General features: G+C 45.7%; 1 protein-coding gene across 19 annotated transcripts in view; it reads left to right on the forward strand.

Moving 5' to 3' along the window:
• The window catches only part of LOC139386606 (disco-interacting protein 2 homolog C-like), a 243,132-nt gene that overhangs the window by 217,601 nt on the left and 4,064 nt on the right, over positions 1-21,467 (forward strand). For 9 of the 19 annotated variants that reach the window (XM_071132293.1, XM_071132296.1, XM_071132303.1 and 6 more), the window contains 17 exons: positions 539-653; positions 1,141-1,342; positions 1,905-2,014; positions 8,413-8,493; positions 8,789-8,912; positions 9,438-9,559; positions 9,804-9,915; positions 10,119-10,228; positions 11,613-11,743; positions 12,786-12,954; positions 13,149-13,319; positions 14,856-14,885; positions 17,987-18,048; positions 19,685-19,742; positions 20,224-20,298; positions 21,029-21,203; positions 21,318-21,441. In XM_071132293.1, the coding sequence (XP_070988394.1) occupies positions 539-653; positions 1,141-1,342; positions 1,905-2,014; positions 8,413-8,493; positions 8,789-8,912; positions 9,438-9,559; positions 9,804-9,915; positions 10,119-10,228; positions 11,613-11,743; positions 12,786-12,954; positions 13,149-13,319; positions 14,856-14,885; positions 17,987-18,048; positions 19,685-19,742; positions 20,224-20,298; positions 21,029-21,203; positions 21,318-21,441 (1,971 nt within the window). Of the gene's footprint in view, positions 1-538; positions 654-1,140; positions 1,343-1,904; positions 2,015-8,412; positions 8,494-8,788; positions 8,913-9,437; positions 9,560-9,803; positions 9,916-10,118; positions 10,229-11,612; positions 11,744-12,785; positions 12,959-13,148; positions 13,320-14,855; positions 14,886-17,986; positions 18,049-19,684; positions 19,743-20,223; positions 20,299-21,028; positions 21,204-21,317; positions 21,442-21,467 lie in introns of those variants that run through there. The other 10 variants (XM_071132301.1, XM_071132295.1, XM_071132307.1 and 7 more) reach the window with 5 other exon arrangements.

Consider the following 21,467-nt stretch of genomic DNA (forward strand, 5'->3'; position numbering starts at 1 on the left):
GTCCTGTGGACTGGAAAAGCTCCTGACACTAATTAAATAAGAAATGATGGTGATCATAGCTGATTGACTGTTTGTGCTTATGCAGTGTTGGTAACAGTATTGGTCTCCTGTTTCTCTATGCTACATGATAGCTGTGTGCTAATGCTAACAGTGTGGTAACAGTATTGGTCTCCTGTTTCTCTATGCTACAGGATAGCTGTGTGCTAATTCTAACAGTGTGGTAACAGTATTGGTCTCCTGTTTCTCTATGCTACAGGATAGCTGTGTGCTAATTCTAACAGTGTGGTAACAGTATTGGTCTCCTGTTTCTCTATGCTACAGGATAGCTGTGTGCTAATGCTAACAGTGTGGTAACAGTATTGGTCTCTTGTTTCTCTATGCTACAGGATAGCTGTGTGCTAATGCTAACAGTGTGTTAACAGTATTGGTCTCCTGCCTCTCTCTGTTTCTCTGTGCTCCGGGATAGCAGTGTGCTAACGGTGTTGGTCTCATTCTGTATGTAATTCTATGGTTGGTCTCCCATCTCTCTGTTCTCCAGGATAGCAGTGTTCTCCATCTCTGTGTTACATGATGAGAGGATCGTGGTGGTGGCAGAGCAGAGACCTGACTCTACAGAGGAGGACAGCTTTCAGTGGATGAGCAGAGTGCTGCAGGTGTACACACACACACACACACACACACACACACACACACCAGTAGACTGAGCCCTGTACTGTAATAACCCAGGTCTCTGGGCTCCTGTCCATAACTAAAGAGACTGTGGTTTCACTATAAAAGCTGTTTCCAGCTGTGTGATTGCAGTCAAAACAAATAAGATAACATGTTCACTTCCTCTTGATCCGATTACACATGGCCTTGGTGTGTTTATCGTCTTTACAACTGTAGCCATATTCCACCTAAGTCAAATGTTCACTTAGTTCACGCATGGAGACAAAGGGAGAATTTGACTTAATAGGAAGTTGTGATTTGCTCCTTAGCCATCCATACCTCACAAACACTGGCACCGTGTTCCTCCACATACAGGCAATATGACCTGTCTTTACTACTGTAAGCATATCTAGTTGTCATATACAATATAATAGTGCAGTCCTTTTGAGGCACACATCACCCTAATCCCTGTCCCCTTCCCTCCCCATATAGGCCATAGATGGGATCCACCAGGTGGGGGTGTATTGCCTGGCCCTGGTCCCCTCCAACACGCTTCCTAAAACCCCTCTGGGGGGAATCCACCTGTCAGAGAGCAAGCAGCTGTTCCTGGAGGGCTCCCTGCACCCCTGCAATGTCCTCATGTGTCCCCATACCTGTGTAACCAACCTGCCTAAGCCCCGGCAGAAACAACCGGGTCAGACACTATATTACACCATCCTGAGTGGGTCTGCCTGGGGGATTGATAGTTCATTTGTTTCATAGAAATCCTTAGTTTACATGGTGATAGAGATATCTACAGCCATTTAATTAATCTTCATATTTCTTGATTCTGTTGGATGAGGTGTAGAACTATTCAGGACTGTACAGGGTGTGTTTTGTAGTCTGGCCTTGTAACATGTCCCATCTGATCCAACACATCCCAAACTGTCACCTCTCTCCAATAGTTATAGTACTGTGTTGCCCCTAGATAGATGTTAATTTACAACACAGGTTTCTGTCTGAGAGGCACTCTGTCAGAGTAGAATCCATCCAGTCAATTGGCCCATCCATTCGGTGGCCTTCGTCTCTGAACACAAGGTCAATCTCAGCCCACCCGGCCTCTGTAAATCTCTGGGAATTAGGGGGAATTCACTGCACACACAATGTGAGCTAGTATATATCACTATAGATCACAGCCAGGGATATAGATTCCACATGTTTGTATCAGTGTGTCTCTCTGTATGTGTGTTGTCTCACCTTTATCCCTCTGTCCACAGAGATCGGGCCTGCCTCTGTGATGGTGGGGAACCTGGTGTCGGGGAAGAGGATTGCCCAGGCTAGCGGCAGGGACCTGGGCCAGATGGAAGACAATGATCAGGCAAGGAAGGTGTGTGTGCTGTGCTGCTCTCTGAGGGCTTGGTTTTCATCAACACCATCTACATCGGCACGCTCATTACACCATGGACTGTGGGCTTCCAGCTGAATATTCGTCTGTGTCCCAAATGCCACCCTACTCCATACATGGTGCCCTACTTTTGACCAGATCCCTATGGGCCCTGGTCAAAAGTAGTGCACTATATAGAGAATAGGATTCCATTTGGGACTTCGTATGAATCAGTTGAATATTGGCACACTCTCCATGTTTAAGTTGACCATCGACTATCATTTGATCCCCTCATATGTAAACACTATAGTTGTACTGTAGTTCAGCCGTTGTTCATCTATAGTCTCCCAAAGTCATCTGTGTGTTTATATGGATGGATCAGACCATATACATTTCTGCTCTCATGCCTTGCACAACACAGCAACAAATACCACCGCCCCGTGGTCCAATAGGATGTATTGTTACTCTGATTTTTGACTCAAGTGTCAAGGCTTCAAATGTCCTGGGATCGGTAGACTGATGTTGTTACAGAACTAATATGGAACAAAGCGTTTAAAATGATTGTTGAGACAGGCAACATTAGGATATTTAGTATGCACAGTACTAAAGACATTTCTCAATGGTATTTTCCATTTCATAGACGGATGTCTAAGAGGCTCTCTGTCTCTGAGATACCTAATAATAGAATGTGTAACTGTACCGTGAACTCCGTCCCAAAATGGAATTTTCCCTATGTAGTGCACTGTTTCCCTTTGTATTCCCTGTTGGCCCTGGTTAAAAGTAGTGCACTAATATAGGGATTAGTGATCCATTGGGACCAGTGCGGTGTGTTTGCGATAGACTGAAGTAGATGGATGGGACTGTAGAGTGCAGAGTGCCTACCCAGCATAGCTCTAGGTGCTGACACTAGGCCTCAGGTCTCCCTGTACCCATAGCTCTAGGTACTGACACAAGAGCTCAGGTCTCCCTGTATCCATAGCTCTAGGTACTGACACTAGGCCTCTGGTCTCCCTTTATCATAGCTCTAGGTACTGACACTAGGCCTCTGGTCTCCCTGTATCCATAGCTCTAGGTACTGACACTAGGCCTCTGGTCTACCTGTATCCATAGCTCTAGGTACTGACACTAGGCCTCTGGTCTCCCTGTATCCATAGCTCTAGGTACTGACACTAGGCCTCTGGTCTCCCTGCATCCATAGCTCTATGTACTGACACTAGGCCTCTGGTCTCCCTGTATCCATAGCTCTAGGTACTGACACTAGGCCTCTGGTCTCCCTGCATCCATAGCTCTAGGTACTGACACAAGACCTCAGGTCTCCCTGCATCCATAGCTCTAGGTACTGACACTAGGCCTCTGGTCTCCCTGCATCCATAGCTCTATGTACTGACACTAGGCCTCTGGTCTCCCTGCATCCATAGCTCTAGGTACTGGCACTAGGCCTCTGGTCTCCCTGCATCCATAGCTCTAGGTACTGACACTAGGCCTCTGGTCTCCCTGTATCCATAGCTCTATGTACGGACACTAAGCCTCTGGTCTCCCTGTATCATAGCTCTAGGTACTGACACTAGGCCTCTGGTCTCCCTGTATCCATAGCTCTAGGTACTGACACTAGGCCTCTGGTCTCCCTGTATCCATAGCTCTAGGTACTGACACTAGGCCTCTGGTCTCCCTGTATCCATAGCTCTAGGTACTGACACTAGGCCTCTGGTCTCCCTGTATCCATAGCTCTAGGTACTGACACTAGGCCTCTGGTCTCCCTGTATCCATAGCTCTAGGTACTGACACTAGGCCTCTGGTCTCCCTGTATCATAGCTCTAGGTACTGACACAAGGCCTCTCGTCTCCCTGTATCCATTGCTTCCTTTCTGTTTCCACTGAGTGTTGGAACTATCCATCAACATTTTCTTTCTATGAAGTAGGAAGCTTAAACCAGTCAAACACAGACTGATGTAATGTTGGCTTATCTAAGCCCTTACTTCATATCTGGGTAGTGGATAGCGGCATACTGGTTGGTATACTGCGTGTTGGGGAAGGATTGTAGTCTTGGTTAGTTTGGTTTGATTAGATTTGCCTTGAAATATCAAACAGTACATTTCCCTCAGGGCTTTAGGACGACCCTGGCAAATGGCATTCTATTCCCTACAGTGCACTACTTTTTGAACAGGGCCCATAGGGCTCTGATCAAAAGTAGTGCCCTACATAGGAAATAGGGTGCTATTTGGGACGAAGCCCCTGTCAATACAGAGATGTATGTGATTTGACTGATTCTCGATTTGATGGCACTTTATTTTCCCTTTCCAGTGGCAGAGGTTTGGAAAGTAATTATTAATAAAGGAATGTGAGGTGCCTGGCTGGTGGCACTGAGCAATGGTGAGCATAGCCGTACCGTAGCGGAGACAGAATTGATTTCCCCTTTCTCTCATGCTGAAAAATCTCATCAATCACCCCGTTAGGCAGTCGCTTGGGCAGTACGACCTCTAATGTAAAGTGACAAGGCAGACGACAGCAACAACACAACACTCACATTTCTTCTGTTTTACTTTCCCTTTGGAAGACGGGACACATTGAGTGCATTTCAAATGGCACCCCATTCCCTATATAGTGCACTACTTTTGACCAGGGCTGATAAGACTCTAGTTAAAAGTGGTGAACTATTGAGGGGAATAGGATTCCATTTGAAAGGCAGATATTGTTTGTGGTGTGGTTTGGAATCCTCTGACTCAGACTTCATGCTCTTTTCCATTTGCTCTAATCCTCCTAGCAACCATCAGTCTGTATCCCTTCCTCTGCTCCTTTGTTCTGTTCAGCATGCCAACCAGACCATAATAATCACTGCTGCTCTGCTTCCCTCATTATCACCTTAATGCACCAATATGGTCTGGCTGTCTGCATGCTCATTCATCTGGAAATCAGGTCCTCTGTGTGAATGGCTTTTTCTTATTTCGTAGCTCGATTTCCTTAATATTCAATGTTGTGATTTTAAACCTGTGCTCGATAGTCTGGCCATGTCTAACCCAATCAATGAATTTGCGTCAGGGAATGGTTGCTGCTCTAGCATGTGTTGTTCCTTCTTTCCAGCATAACGAATAGTTGTGTTCAACTTCATATTGCTGAAATGTACACCACCTAGTTGGTCACATAACAGTAAAGACTGATATCCACTTTGATAATGACAGCTGATACTTTTCAGATAAATCTCTTCTACACAAGCTCTGGAATCACAGACGCTTAAACAGATAAAGCTCTTTCTTCTCTGTGCTGATTCTAATCCACAGCCCTGGAGTCTGAGTCACAGACCAACACTGACTGGCTGGGCTGATTAAAGACAATGGCTCTTTGTGCTGCTCCGTACTGACCAGGCAGGCTCAGGCTTAACTAGAGCACTCTGGGGGAGTCTCAGAGGAGGGGGTGGGCCTTCAGCGTTCAATACAGTCCTCTGCCATTCATATCTGCCTGTCTCTCCTGGCTGTCACAGCTCTGACAATATCGGGGATGCATCCCAAATGGAACTCTATTCCCTATGTAGTGCAGTACTTTTGACCATGGGCCCATAGGGCTCTGATCAAAAGTGATGCACTAAATAGGGAATACGGTGCATTTTGGGACACAACCTGGGCCTCTCTCAATCCCACTGATCTAGCCTAATCTACAGTAGTGGGACGGTTTCCTGTGAACAGAAACAGAATATATTGGTTTTACTGAATTATCCACTGGGCTTATGGCAAGTGCCTTAGTGATGTTTTCATCAGGAAACGGTGTTCATATTTTACCAATGTTGTAGCGGCGTTGGCAGAGTCGACTAAGTTCCTGTCTTATTTTTTGTTTGAGTGCAGAGAGAGGGAGGGCGGGAGCCACTTAGTTTTAGGCAGCCCCTCACTTGGGATTTGTCCCAAATGGCACCCTATTCCCTATGCAGTGTAATACTTTTGAACAAACCCCCATGGGCCCTGGTCAAAAGCAGTGCACTACACAGGGGATGGGGGGGGGGGCATTTGGGAAACAGACGAGGGTTCACAGGGAATTTGTCTGTTCTGTGTGTCTGTTGGAAACGGGCCTTCCTATGGAATTAGACAGGAAATATCAAATGACTGTTTTAACAGGACAACATCTGTCCGTACTTAATGGCAAGAGCCCTAGTGTAAAGCTAAGCACTTTCAGCAGCTGTCATTTTCACAGCATTTTTCTAAAACTAGACAGTCTAAAGTGACGGTTGGTGGTGGGTGGATTTTCCTGGGGTGTCCAGAGCAAGGAAGTAGTTCATGGTGTAAATCCTAAATGGCACTCTATTCCCTAATTAGTGTATTACTTTTGACCAGAGGGATCTGGTAATAGGGTGCCATTTTGGGACTCATCTGGTTGTCAGAGCAGCGTAGAAGATCACAGAGAACATGATTTACTATCTGTAGCAGTTGGACCCGGTGGATTAAAACAGTGCATACTGAATCTCTAATTCATCACTATAAGAGCAGGCCTGAAGACGTTTGTGCTCTGCTCCTATGACAGAACCAGACTGCAAAAAGCATGAATTACACTCCACTATTTACTCCTCCACTGCCCCCACGGATGAAACCTTGAAGAATTCATAAACTGAGACATGCTTGGCCCATTCTCTTATTTCTCACTCTTTCTATCTGCGCCACCGATATGGAGCTCATGTCTCTGTCTCTCTCCCTCTCTGTCTCTCTCTCTCTCTGTCTCTCTCAGCAACTGAACCAGTGCCTTCAGCATTTTGAAATGTTATGAGAGCAGGTCATTGTGCTAAAAGAATGATATGATTAAGAACTCAGCGTGTCACCTTCTAATATGAAGCTCTGACTTTGCTGATACGCTACATGACCAAAAGTATGTGGACACCTGCTCGTCGAACATCTCATTCCAAAACATGGGCATTAATATGGAGTTGGTCCCCCTTTTTTTGCAATAACAGCCTCCACTCTTCTGGGAAGGCATTCCACTAGATGTTGGAACATTGCTGCAGGGACTTTTGATGTTGGGCAATTAGTCCTGGCTCGTGGTTGGCGTTGCAATTTATCCCAAAGGTGTATGATGGGTTTGAGGTCAGGGCTATGTGCAGGCCTGTCAAGTTCTTCCACACCGATCTCAACAAACCATTTCTCTATGGACCTCACTTTGTGCACGGGGGCATTGTCATGCTAAAAAGGGCCTTCCCCAAACTGTTGCCACGAAGTTGGAAGCACAGCATGGTGTATAATGTCATTGTATGCTACAGAATTAAAGTTTCCCTTCACTGGAACTGAGGGGCCTAGCCCAAACAATGAAAAACAGCCCCAGACTATTATTCCTCCTCCACCAAACTTTACAGTTGGCACTATGCATTGGGGTAGGTAGCGTTCTCCTGGCAACCGCCAAACCCAGATTTGTCCGTCTGACTGCCAGATGGTGAAGCGTGATTCATCACTCCAGAGAACATGTTTCGAGCTTTACATCACTCCAGCTGACACTTGGCATTGCGCGTGGTGATCTTAGGTTTGTGTGCATCTGCTCTGCCATGGAAGCTCCTGACGAACAGTTCTTGTGCTGATGCGGCTTCCAGAGGCAGTTTGGAACTATGTAGTGAGTGTTGCAACCAAGGACAGACGTTTTTTACGCGCCAGCACTCGGCGGTCCCATTCTGTGAGGTTGTGTGGCTTACCACTTTGTGGCTGAGCTGTTGCTCCAAGACATTTCCACTCCACAATAACAGCCCTTACAGTTGACCGGGGCAGCTCTAGCAGGGCAGAAAGTTTACGAACTGACTTGTTGGAAAAGTGGCATCCTATGACAGTGCCACGTTGAAAATGACTGAGCTCTTCAGTAAGTCTATTCTACTGTCAATGTTTGTCTATGGAGATTGCATGGTTGTGTGTTCAATTTTATACACCTGTCAGCAACGGGTGAGGCTGAAATAGCCGATTCCATTCATTTGAAGGGGTGTCAACATACTTTTGTGTAGATACTTTATTGAGGAAAAATATACTTACTGTGATATGTGGTTGTCCTACCTAGTGATCTTAAGATTAATTAACTAACTGTAGTTGCTGTGGATAAGAGCATCTGCTAAATTACTAAAAATGTAACAGCTTCTCCTCAATAGGCTAACAGATTTTGTGATTATGGCAGACATGTTTTAGCCAATGGTACTCAGGGATTTAATTACTGTACCTTTCTCTCCTAGGCGATGTCTGAAATGGCACCCTATTCCCTATATAGGGCACTTCTTTTGACCAGAACCCTATGCATTCCCTGGTCAAAAGTAGTGCACTCTACATAGAGAATAGGGTGCCTTTTGTGACACACACTTCCTGTCTGAGTTGAACACTGAGGCAGAATGGCTCCTCTCCTCTCGGAGTGTGTGATCCAGCCAGAGCCTTATTTTATTTTCCCTTCTTTTGTATATTTTAGTTCCTCTTCCTCTCTGAAGTGTTACAATGGAGGGCCCAGACCACTCCGGAACATGTGCTTTACACACTTCTCAACTGCAGGGTGAGTGAGACCTGGCTAAAGGCTGTATTGGCATTGTTCACATCTGACTCCTGACATGTTTTGTACACACAGCAGTAGCAGCTGAAATAGTTGAGTGTTCTCACTTTGTATTGAGACCTATGAGGATTTTATTTGAAGTAGCCCTATCAAAGACCTATTGAAACTTTAAACTGTAAATCATTTTCTTGCTCCCTCTGTCTCTCGCTCTCTTTTTCTCTCCCTTTTTCTTTTTGTCTCTCTCGCATCTTATCTCTCTTATGTGTATGTGCCTGTGTCTTCGCGTGTGTGACCACAGGGGACGATAGCCAGCTCTCTGACATGTGTCCAATTGCATAAGAGAGCAGAGAAGATTGCCACCATGCTGGCGGAGCGAGGACACCTGCAGGACGGGGATCACGTTGCGCTCGTCTACCCCCCTGGTACGGCTGCTGCCTGGGACTGACACACAGATCACACGTCTCTCACTGGGTTTATCACCAGCAGTCATGTGTTGTCAGTTATCATTCATCAATCTAGAATCTCTCTGTGCTTCCAAGCCAGGGCCTGAGCCACATCTCTCTGATAGTATAGCACTTCCCACAAGAGAGTGCTGATCTTTAAGGGTACACACAGAAGGCCCTGGGTGTTCCAAGATTTAAAAGGTAGAATTCTAATTTGGAACTCCGTTAGTATTTGGGAGCCAGAGAAATTCAAGCGTTCAAGTGAACCATAGGTCCATAATGAAAAGGCTCAGTCAAGCAGGACAAAATCCTGACAAGGGAGATTGCCTGAGAGAGCCATTCAATTAACTGTCTCTTGGACAGCCTGCTCAATACGACACCTTGTCCTGAGGGTGCAGTGTCTTTCTGTCGGTCGGGAGGATGGTTCCGATTTGGCACAGGGACTCATGGACTGACGGACCAGAACTAATATCCTCTCTCTCTCTCTCTGTGTCCTTCATGCAGGGATTGACCTGATCGCAGCGTTCTACGGGTGCCTGTATGCGGGCTGCGTGCCAATCACTGTGCGACCTCCGCACCCCCAGAACATAGCCACCACTCTGCCCACAGTGAAGATGATCGTGGAGGTAAGTGCTTCGGTTGACGTCCTCTGTATCAAGTCGTCATCGCATCACAACTGACCTTTCATTAGAGAAAATGTAGACCAAGATGATGCATAAGAGGTCACGTTAAAGGGAGCTGGATCCTCGAAGGCGACAGAGTAGGCCTCGTCTTTCTGGAGCATTTTGCAGTGCGTTTGCGCGTGCGTGTATAAACTTGTGTGTATCCAAACTTGTATTTGCTTGTCTCAACGTGTGCGTGTGGCCCCAGGTGAGCCGCTCGGCGTGTATGATGACCACAGCGGTGATCTGTAAACTGCTGAGGTCGAAGGAGGCCTCAGCAGCAGTGGACGTCAGGTCCTGGCCTCCTGTCCTGGACACAGGTAAGAGAATCCATTACCCACGCTGCACCAGTCACCTCAGTCAGACATTACCCACTTTAGCCCGAGGGTCTGGACTTCTTTACAACAGACACCGATGCAGAGATCTTACGACTAATCGAGACTAATGACAATGTAATGTATCCTCTACTTAAGAATGTATTTGTGATGACAGTGGTCTTGTCCTTTGTCTCTCTGTCTTCTAGACGATCTGCCAAAGAAGAAACCTCCATTGTTGTACAAGCCCTCCAACCCAGACACACTGGCCTACCTGGACTTCAGTGTGTCCACCACAGGGATGCTAGCAGGAGTGAAGGTAAACCTCTAACCACAATGTGTTTCTCCTATCAGGGAGGCTGATATCACAAAAAGCGTGTGAAGTGAAACAGAAACAAGCTGCATGAAGTGATCGTCTGAGTGGAAAGATAGTGGTGACATTTCAACAACACGAAAGCAGTTATTGATCCCAGCACCCCTCTGCTGTGGATGACTGCTGAATCTGTCACAGTACGGTGCTCACCCAGAAGGCCTGTTCTCCCTGTCGCCACAGATCCAACGCCGCACTAGGACACGCCTTGTTCACAGTTCATCTGGCCATGTAGAAACCTTTGTCTGACCGACGAAGCTCAGTAGGAAATCCAGTGAAATAGCAACTTGTAAAGATGAATCTTATCACTGGTCTATAAGGAAGCAAATTTGCTATCAGTTCCTCAGTGGACGAGGCTGTGTATTTTCTCCCTTCACCTAGAGGCGATTGTCTATTCTGTTCTCCGTCTAGCTGAAAACGCGTAGAGGAATAGGGTCGATTGAGGTGGTGGTGGTGGGGGAGAATTGTTGTGGTGTGTGGGGCTCTTTTCTGTAGTTTACTAAAACAAGATGCACTCTGGATGTTCAGCCATGTCAAATAATGATGTCTCTCATGCTGTACACTGATTAACATGACAAAACCCTGAATTTGGGTTTCATGTGAGAACATGGCTCCTCCTACTTCTGTGTCCCAAATGGCGCCCTATTCCCTACTTAGTGCACTACTTTTGGAAAGTGCCTTATATCCCCTTGTCAAATGTACAGCACTGTATAGAGAATAGTGTCATTTTTGACACGGATAGGATTGCGTGCCACTTTAACAACCTCTCAGGCTGGAGTGGAACTAGTGTTTTTCAATGGGACAATAACAGCTTCTATCTACCGGAGGGGAGACGCACCAAGTTGTGAAAGCGTTATCCCACTATATATTCAGCCGCGTTGAGTCATTGTTCTACGATTTAATTTATTCATTAGTTAAGGATTCAGGAGTGGTACTCTTACTAGCAGCTCATGAGAATATTTACTTATAATAGTTTTTTGCAGTGCGTTTCCTAATTCTGATGCAGTTCCATTGAAACTCAAAACAAAGCCTTGGGCTTGAATACCGTACTCTACATTGATAAAGTTCTGAAAGAATGACTGGGGTACACATGTACGTCATGTGTATATTGTTTAATAAAGGGCCACCCTGGTAAAAATGATAGACTGTATTTGTTGGTTTTGGGATGTCGCTTGAGTGCCCTTCAGTTTGTGCCACCATGCCAACTCCTTGTCATATTTTGTAATGGAGTTGGCAAGAGCACAAACAGATCTGGGACCAGGCTATAGCCAAGTAGAGTGTTAACTAAATTACTAATCTGTATGCGTTTGTTCTTATCATCCCTCCCATGTAGATGTCTCATACTGCCACCAGTGCCTTCTGCCGTTCTATCAAGCTGCAATGTGAGCTGTACCCCTCTCGTGAGGTGGCTATCTGTCTGGACCCCTACTGCGGCCTGGGCTTCGTCCTCTGGTGCCTTTGCAGGTGTAACAGAGAGAGATGGACCCTTCTAGCCTCGTCACTGCCCACCAATCACATCACACACATCTAGCTCTGCTGCGTCCACACTTCACACACACACACACACACACACACACACACACACAGCTACTCCTGGACCTCTGTTCTGAAGAAGCCATGCTATGTTCACCCTGCGCCTCACTCAGACCCTCACACACAGTGAGTGACGTCATCATCGGAATGCACCGTCTCTCAGTACCTACAGATGTCAGGAAGCCTGTCTTCTTCAGGCAGACCAGTTAGACCTGTGCCAGGGGGGGGGGGGGGGGGGGGGGTGTTGAGAGGGAGAGAGAGAGAGAGAGAGACTAGACTAAGCAGGGGGCCAAATGCAGCGCATGCATTATTCTGCTGTGTTTAGCCTCCCACCCGCCTCCTTGTGACGATGACGCCGTTCTGCTCCGCTGTCCGCTGGGCTTTCTTGAATCGCCTCCCCGTTGGAAGCACTCTCTGACATGGCACCACTCAACTTGGCAAATCTTCAGATGGAAATATCCTCAGTGGGGTGCTGTCTCAACACCAGGACCTTGCTAAAGAACAAAGCTGTTTTATTTGCCGCGTGTGTTTCTGATTGATGCCTATGCAAACTAGCCCTGACTTGTTATTCAGTGTATAATTCACTAGCTACTAGTTAGCTGTACTATTAGAGGTTGCATTGGCCTAGATGAAATGGCATTGGTCTGGATTATAAATGGAGCCACTGAATATATAATGTAGTTGGCTGTTAGTACACTCATGGTCCCAGGTGTGAAGTGTATGAAGTCTTTAAGTTTGTGTGCTCTCAGGCTACGCACTTACTGTATGGTACATGTTTCTAGTGTGTACTACTTAGTTAGTGTCCTGTGTGTACTCACTCTGTGTCTCCTGTTTCTAGTGTGTACTACTTAGTTAGTGTCCTGTGTGTACTCACTCTGTGTCTCCTGTTTCTAGTGTGTACTACCTAGTTAGTGTCCTGTGTACTACCTAGTTAGTGTCCTGTGTGTACTCACTCTGTGTCTCCTGTTTCTAGTGTGTACTCCGGCCACCAGTCGATCCTGATCCCGCCTTCGGAGTTGGAGGTGAACCCTGCTCTGTGGTTGCTAGCTGTCAGTCAGTACAAGGTCAGGGACACCTTCTGCTCCTACAGCGTCATGGAGCTTTGCACCAAGGGCCTGGGCCTGCAGACCGAATCCCTCAAGGTAGGTATCTACCCGCCAAATCACAACAAAGATAACGTTTTATTACAATGTGATGACCTGAGAGCAAAACACTTTGACAACTGCTGATGTAAAAACATTGATTGATTGACTGATACGTGGATTGTCCATCAACCCAGACTCATCCAGCCTGGTTAGTTCTGATTTGATCCAGTTAGTTCTGGTTTCTCCGTCAGTCTCGGGGCCTGGACCTGTCGCGGGTCAGGACGTGTGTGGTGGTGGCGGAGGAGAGACCCAGGATAGCTCTGACTCAGTCCTTCTCCAAGCTCTTCAAAGACCTGGGCCTCCACCCCCGAGCAGTCAGCACCTCGTTCGGCTGCAGAGTCAACCTGGCCGTCTGTCTGCAGGTACAGTCAGTACCTTCCTCCTCTCCTCTGGTCCGCAAACCACATGTGCTCTGTCCCTCAACGTTTTATCAAATGTGCTCTTACTAAGTTCAGTATCTATGGGTGCTGTCTCTCTCTGTCCCCAATCTGTCACCAGTGGGACTCTGAGAGACTGAATGAGAAGGACAACCCCAGCACGCTGGTGATGTCAATGCATCCAACATTTAATGTGCGACTGTTTCTTGTCATTCTCTCTGCCTCCAGTATCGTTTGCAAAGCCTTTTCCTCAAGTCTTGGAAGTTCGTTGTGTTTTGTTTTATTTAGAGACTTTGTGAACTCTAGTTGCCTTGCAGTTTGCTTGTTTTTTGGGGTGAGGGAGATGAATCTGGTTTAATTTAATGGCCTATAGTCATTAATCTGCATTTGTGACTTAACATGGGAAGCCACAGTTTCCCCAGGGCCAGCCTATGGGGCCTACAGTAATATTCCTGACAGGGTTTACAGCTCACAGGAGGAGAAGCCAACATGCATAGATGTCCTCTACACATCTCACTCTCTCTGCCCTCTGCTTCTCACCAACGACAAAAACTATTACCAGACATACACTGAGCTATGTGTATGTCTCAAATGGCACCCTATTCCCTAAATAATGCACGACTGTTTGCCCTGGTCAAAAGTAGTGCACTATATAGGGAATAGGGTGCCTTTTTGGATGCACACTATGTCTCTGGAGCTCAGCTGTCCATAAGCATTTACACATGCTGCTACTTCATGCTTTCATTTTGGGCTCATTCTTTTACATGATTCAACTATTATTTGCAAGCTTTATTATTCAAATGATAATGAGATAGAGATCAGAATACTATTTGCACCAGTTTCAGGTGCACTTCGCTGTTCCATCAATCAATCAAATCTGAAGGATTGACAAAAAGCCCAATCGAGAAGCCTGTTGAAAATGTTGTATTTAACACCATTATTTGACATGTATAGATTCTTCCCTCTTAAACTCTATTGTAAATAAGCGATTACCTCTGACTTACTGCATGCTACTCTTCTTAACTTGAGTATACGTAACACAATTTCACTTAGGGCCCCCAGAAGGCTAGGGCCACCTCTGACTGGATGTGTGGGTATGTATTTGTGGGTATGGATGTGGGTACGCAGACTCGCGAGCCACTACAGCCCCTCATGATGAGTTCAGATGTTTTGTGGCCCCCCGGCCCTATCGAAGTTGCCTATTCCTGATCAATACTATCAATGAAATCGTGTAAATGTAACTGATCATGTATAAATGTCCCAACATTTGCTAACATTGATCTATTGGCTACCATTAATAAGCCTAGAACATAACTTCTCATTTAGTTTAAGGCGGCTTCTGTTTTTTTTTGTTTCCCATTTCTATAGTTGACATTTTTGTTTTTTTCCCCCCCTCTGTTGTTTTGCATAACCCCACCCACATCTTATACTTCGTTTTTGTCTTCGCCCCCTTCTTCCTCCCTCCTCCCCCTTATTTCTCCTTCCTACCTCCTCCTCACTCTCCTCCTGCTGCTGCTATAGCCTCACAGGCTGGGGAAGCTTGCTGACCAGGTAGGGGATTTTCACGTTCGCTAATCACCCTCTTCATCAGGTGTTGTGAGCAGGCAGGGGAAGGGAGGGCGGGGCAGGGGACGGGTTAGGATAGGAAGGGGTGGGGGTGGGGGGGACAGGGTAGAGAACAGGTATAGCAGTATATTGGGACACAGGCACAGCCATTCTCAAAGCTTCTCAGTAGCTTTCTAGGTGGACAGGATGTGTGATTCAAAGGTCAGTTACAGTGATGTGATTTAAGGGTTATATGGTGATATTGGGGCCATATTTGACTTAACAGGGAAAGGCAACCGTTGCCACTCTGGTGAGCTGTTATAGGCTGAGTTACGAATGGCACCCTGTTCCCTATATAGCACACCTCTTTTTGACCAGGGCCCTATGGCCTGCGGTCAAAAGTAGTGCACCTTCTAGAGGAAAGGGTGCTATTTGGGACATGTGCACACATACTGTTTTGTTTGTGTAGCAGCAATATGTTCTACTGTCTAAAGGTGCCATTTGAGACCCCTCTTAGCAAAGCGCTCAGCACTTAGAAAAAGTCAGCTTGTTAAAATGAAATCCCTGCAGTACTGAAACGTTAACCTGTGCTGGGCCAACTTGTCAAGTGTGGTCATATCATATCAGTGACAGCTTCCAGTTTGCCTTGAGATAGATACTGCCACAGCTCACCGAGAATGCTTTCCTTCTGAGACCCAGAGAGACAGAAGTGCAGTGACAGTACAATACCATCATGTCACTTGTATAGTACTATATTAGAGTGTTAATAGCCTAGTCCAAATTAGCCTCTGTGAACTAAAGCACATTCCCGATCTGAACAATTCTAGTTTAGTGCAGTGTGACTGCAGTATTTGCAGTAGTAGTAGTATTATCATAGTGTAGGCCTGCTCGATGTTTGAGTGACTGTAGGTAAATACTGTAATACCGTACTATTGCGATACTGCTGTAAGACTGTATAGTGTGTCCTGTTTGACGGTACCTTGTGTTCTGGTCTGCGTGTACTCAGGACTGAGTCAGGATCTAGCATGTGTAGCTCTATGGCTGGTCTGAGTCAGTCTAGCATGTGCAGCTCTATAGCTGGCTGTCTATGGCGGGAATGAGTCAGGATCTAGCATGTGTAGCTCTAAGGCTGGTATGAGTCAGTCTAGCATGTGTAGCTCTATGGCTGTCTTTCTCTCTGGTGGTAGATGCTGCTCTGCTGCTTCCTCTGCCAAAGTCTTAGCCATGCTATTAAAACATGCTGCTGAGTCACGGGTGCACTGCAATCTACCTGGGGAGGGCCGGGGATGTCTCTAGTCCAGGGCGTTGAGGAAAGCGCCACATCAGCAAGCTGCATGTAACACCCTGGACCAGAGCTAGGCTGAGGAAGTCTGGGGAGGGGAAGCTGCTCTGTGCTTTCTCTATTTCTTTGTTGGCTGGTTTCTCCTCTTTATTCATATGGGTTTTTTGGTTGTTCACTAACCTACTAGATAGAAAATACTATCAGACACGCACACTACTGTTCAACTTGGTGCCTCTGTGTTCAATGTAATGTATGTTGGGATTGTGTTGTTCTGTCTGTGTGGCTTTGACTCTCGTGTCTGGCCAGTCAAGCCTCTCTACTGAACTGTCAGCTTTCAAAACCATCTATTGAAGGGACAGATACAGATTGTGTTTGCTCGTTCAGACATGATGCACTATATCACCATGTCTACCTCCTCTCTCTCCTTCCATCTGGTTGTGTTCTGTTCTCCCTCTCCTCTTTAAAAAAACAATGTTTTTTTTGTTTCGTGGCTTCTTTCTGTGTTTGCATGAGGTGGATCAGACTGGATCTGATCTCAGAACAGTTTTTAGGTGCACCTTTATTTTGTGGTTACGTTTTTCATTTTTCTTCTGCTCTGGGGCGTATCCACAAAGCGTCTCTCACTAGAAAATTGGTCGTAAGTGCTGAGGCTAGAGACATTCTACTACTCATATGGGTCAAAATAAAGCTATGCATGAAGCTTAGTCAACAGATATTTCGAAGACCTCATGAGGTGTCCTAACCAGTTAGGAGTTACCAGCAGGTGTCATGATAATAGAAAATAGATAGTAGAAAAAGGCACAGATTCAGTGGTTCCTGTGCCATTGCAAGCAATTGATTTGGAGTTGTTGAAAGACATTTTTTAAATATTTCTGATCAACCTATAAATAATCTAGACCTACATGCAACAGTAGCCTCATAAGCTTTTGACAATGATTTCACATGAAATGCCTAATTACTTCTAACGACTAGGCTAATAAATAATCTCATTTGTTTTCTGTGGATTATTTCATCAATTAACCTATATCATGTTATTTCAAGTTATCCTTGAGAGCAATATCACGTTTAAAAAAAGATGCCTGAATTGGGCATGCCTACAAATTGGGCGATTGAAAGCTAGGACCTATGTTAACTTTGATTGTGCTCGGTGAAAATTATAGACATTTCAAACGTTTTCTGCTATTGATCGGCAAGTAAAAATGAACAGTAGGCAAAGTGGTCGTGTCATGCGAAAACAAAGCAACTCGCATCATTCACACAAGTTTAGTCAAAATCGTCCCAGTGCTGTCTGAGAGATCGCGTGTGACTAAAGTACGAATGAACGTATTGATGGAGACCGATCTACAGTCCCATCCCCGATTTTTATTGTGGGAGATCATTTCTATCAAACGTTTGACCATTGCTTTCAACCACAACCAGACCGTGATTGTCAGAAGCGTGCACAGCTGGCGACGCTTCGTTGCGATTGGTTATCATTTGCAACCCTGTCAGTGAGCGTTATCCCACATTTTCCTTTGCGGTACCTCAAACTGTCGGTGCTTTGTGGATACTGTTCGGTTCTTTTTGGTTTTTATTGACTTCAACCTTTTCTTATTATCCTCTTCCACAACCATGGTATGTCTGAATGTTATAGTTAGTAACCCATTAGGATTAGTATTGTTGGTTGGACTTGTCGCAAAGCTGTCATTCACAACCAGTGTGATCTGTAGGCATTCTGTTAAGCACTAACATGCTAGTAGCATCTAGACAGCGCTGTGTTCATGGTTCTGTAAGGCAGCAGACATCCTAGCTCGGACACTAACCCTGGCACGTTGTCATTCTGCAGGGAACTTCAGGACCAGACCCAACCACTGTGTATGTGGACATGAGAGCGCTGAGGCACGACAGGTAAGGGCATGCTCCTATCAGAACATCCTCTTGAGCATTTGTTGAGATGAATAAATGATTTGATAAATGAGCTATATAGTACACCAAGTGGTGCATTTTCTGTTGTACTGTTTATTCTGCGTCAGTGAGTGACACACACAGGGGGGTCTTCAGAATCAGAGGTATGACATCTATGCCAACAGAATGTTGCTCACAACCAAAACAATATCTTGGACCATGCTCGCATGACATTGAAGACTCAAATCAAATTGTATTTGGCACACGTGCCAAATACAACCAGTGTAGACCTTACCATGAAATGCTTACTTACAAGCCCTTAAAACCAACAATGTAGTTTTATGAAAACGCCTATTCAAAAAAGAAAGACCCAGCAGTAAATAACAATAGCGGGGCTCTATACAGGGGGTACCGGTTCAGAGTCAATGTGCAGGTAATTGAGGTAATATGTACATGTAGGTAGAGTTATTGAAGTGACTATGCATAGATAATGACAGAGTAGCAGCAGTGTAGAAGAGGAGGAGGGGGGGGACAATGCAAATAGTCTGGGTAACCATTTGATTAGCTGTTCAGGAGTCATTACCTCTGCAGTGTCCATTTACAGTGGAATAGTTCCACCGCATTGTATGCATAAAGGTTGAAGCCAGACTCATTCCCTGTGACACTAAAGCAGTCTGATATAACTGGCTATGTATGCATAAAGGTTGAAGCCAGACTCATTCCCTGTGACACTAAAGCAGTCCGATATAACTGGCTATGTATGCATAAAGGTTGAAGCCAGACTCATTCCCTGTGACACTAAAGCAGTCCGATATAACTGGCTATGTATGCATAAAGGTTGAAGCCAGACTCATTCCCTGTGACACTAAAGCAGTCCGATATAACTGGCTATGGAGCCTCTAGCTGTGTTGGCAAAGTCTGACATTAAGATTACAAACGGGTCTTTAAGACGGCCTGGGGTCAGAACAGTGGGTCTACGTCCCTCTCCCACACCCAGTCAACACATCAATAGGACCCAGCCTGTAGCTGCTCTGGACTAACGTACATCCCAAATGGCATCCCCTAATTCCCTTTATAGTGTACTACTTTTGACAAGTGTCCATAGGGCTCTGGTCAAAAGAAGTGCACTATATAGGGAATAGGTTGCCATGTGAATGCCGACGGAGTCTGAGACACAGTGTACTAGCAGGGCCACAGCATGCTGCACATTGGGCCTCACCGCTCACAAATATAGCTGCTGCTATTCACATACACACTGTGATTATAGACAGTCGTTTTTGCCTCCACCACTGTCCTCCTCCCTGGGATGTAGCTATTGTGTTTGTGTTGAAAGTAAAGTATAATTTGTAGACTAAAAGGGCTTGTATAAACTGCTGCATTGGATGAAATGTGAAATGAAAGGTTTCAGAATGTAATCTATTGCTCTCCAGTATCCTTTAGTCTTGATGATGAAGTGCTCGATGAGGACGACTAGCCAGATGACACGCTGACTCACAGGGTGTGTCTCAAATGGCTCCCTATTACCACAGGGCTCTGGTCAGAAGTAGTGCACTATATAGGGAATAGGGTGCCATTTGGGACGCAACCACAGTATTGACTCAGAGGCCCAGTAACTCTTCACTTCCTCCCTCCCTCACAGGGTTCGTCTGGTAGAGAGAGGTTCTCCACACAGTTTACCACTCATGGAATCTGGAAAAGTGAGTCCCTTTCCTGACTTGGTGAATGAACAAACGAATGGTTGTCATTTACATAGACATAGGGTAGACTCTGAAGTATTTTTAATCACTGAGATTAAACTGTAGTGTTTATGCTGTGCTGTGATTCGTCTAGTCGAGGAGTTAGTTTCCACAGCAACCCATCCCCATAATTGAGGAAGTGTAGGTGAGAGTTAATTGTGCCCCGGCTGTGGCAGCTCTCTGCTCTGTTTCACATGGACCAGCCAGGAGATCCGGATCAGTCTGTACCACACAACAATGAGGCTTTTTTTTCTCTCGCAACATTAAATCCTGTTACACAGTTTGTGGTCGCTTACTAAATGGCGCCCTTTTGGGAGAGAGAGAGAGTCGGGCCACTTCACTGTGCCTCAACCCAGTAAATCAGTTACATAAATGGCCTCTCTGAAAGGAGAGAGGAGTGGAGAGATGAAAGCACTAATCGTCTCTTCCTTAATGCCATCAGATTCTACCTGGGGTTCGAATTATCATCGCTAACCCGGAGACCAAGGGACCGCTGGGAGACTCGCATCTTGGAGAGGTTGGTTGAGAAATAATTAAACTCAATACAAGCTACAATAAATTGGGCTACAATAGTCTCTCTCTGTACTTAAGTGTCATAGCTCATTAGATATTCACTCTCTCATTAGACTAAACTACAATAGTCTCTCTCTGTGTGCTTCAAGAGTCAGCCCACATAACTTCAGTCTCACTTGATGTTAAAGGGAAATTTCACAATTTTTAAACTTCATATTCCAGCACCATCCCAACATCAACATCTGTGAAAATGGGGCGTTTCTATGTTTTGTAGTAAAATATATAGCGGAAGATGGTTTAACCAATGACCTCATCAACCAATTAGTAGGCAATTCCATTGGTTCAAATCACAGGATGCACACGATGATGTCATTGGGAACACTGTCTTCTTCTCTGTTTTACTACAAAACATAGAAACACACCATGTTCACAGATGTTGTTGATGGTGGGCTCCCTTTAAGGAGCATCTTAGATATCCAGTGTAATGTTCTAAGATCAGTAAGTGTTATGTAATTGGTCTAAAAGTACACATTTGTCACTGGATTGGTCTGGACACAGACCCACTATAACATGTTTGATTTTAGCGATACGTCCAGCGGTCCTGTAAGTTTAAGGGCTGCGTTGTTCTGAATTAATTTGGGTAAACAATCATACAACTAGACATGGATTGGATCCCCAGAGGATCTCACGTAAAAAGCATGATTTAAAACATTGAATTGCTGTCCTGCCCACAGATCTGGGTGTGCAGTGGACACAATGCCAGCGGCTACTTCACAGTGTATGGAGACGAGGCCCTGCAGTCAGACCACTTTACCTCCCGTCTGAGCTTTGGAGACACACAGACAATCTGGGCCCGCACCGGATACCTGGGCTTCCTCAGGAGGACCGAACTGACTGATGCCAGCGGGGGTAAGCTACGTGTTCCCTTCATTACCAAATGTACTTATCATGCATACTTTCACAGGTGAGCTTCACATCCAGTAGCAGCAGTTTGTTATTATGTTTGTGTGTGTGTGTGTGCAGAGCGACACGATGCCCTGTACGTGGTGGGGGCGTTGGATGAGGCCATGGAGCTGAGGGGAATGAGGTACCACCCCATCGACATCGAGACCTCCGTTATCAGGACGCATAAGAGCATCACAGAATGGTGATGACTGTAACTTCATAAGGCTA

Source organism: Oncorhynchus clarkii, chromosome 28 (genome assembly GCF_045791955.1).
Source record: "Oncorhynchus clarkii lewisi isolate Uvic-CL-2024 chromosome 28, UVic_Ocla_1.0, whole genome shotgun sequence".
Classification (NCBI taxonomy): Eukaryota; Metazoa; Chordata; class Actinopteri; order Salmoniformes; family Salmonidae; genus Oncorhynchus; species Oncorhynchus clarkii.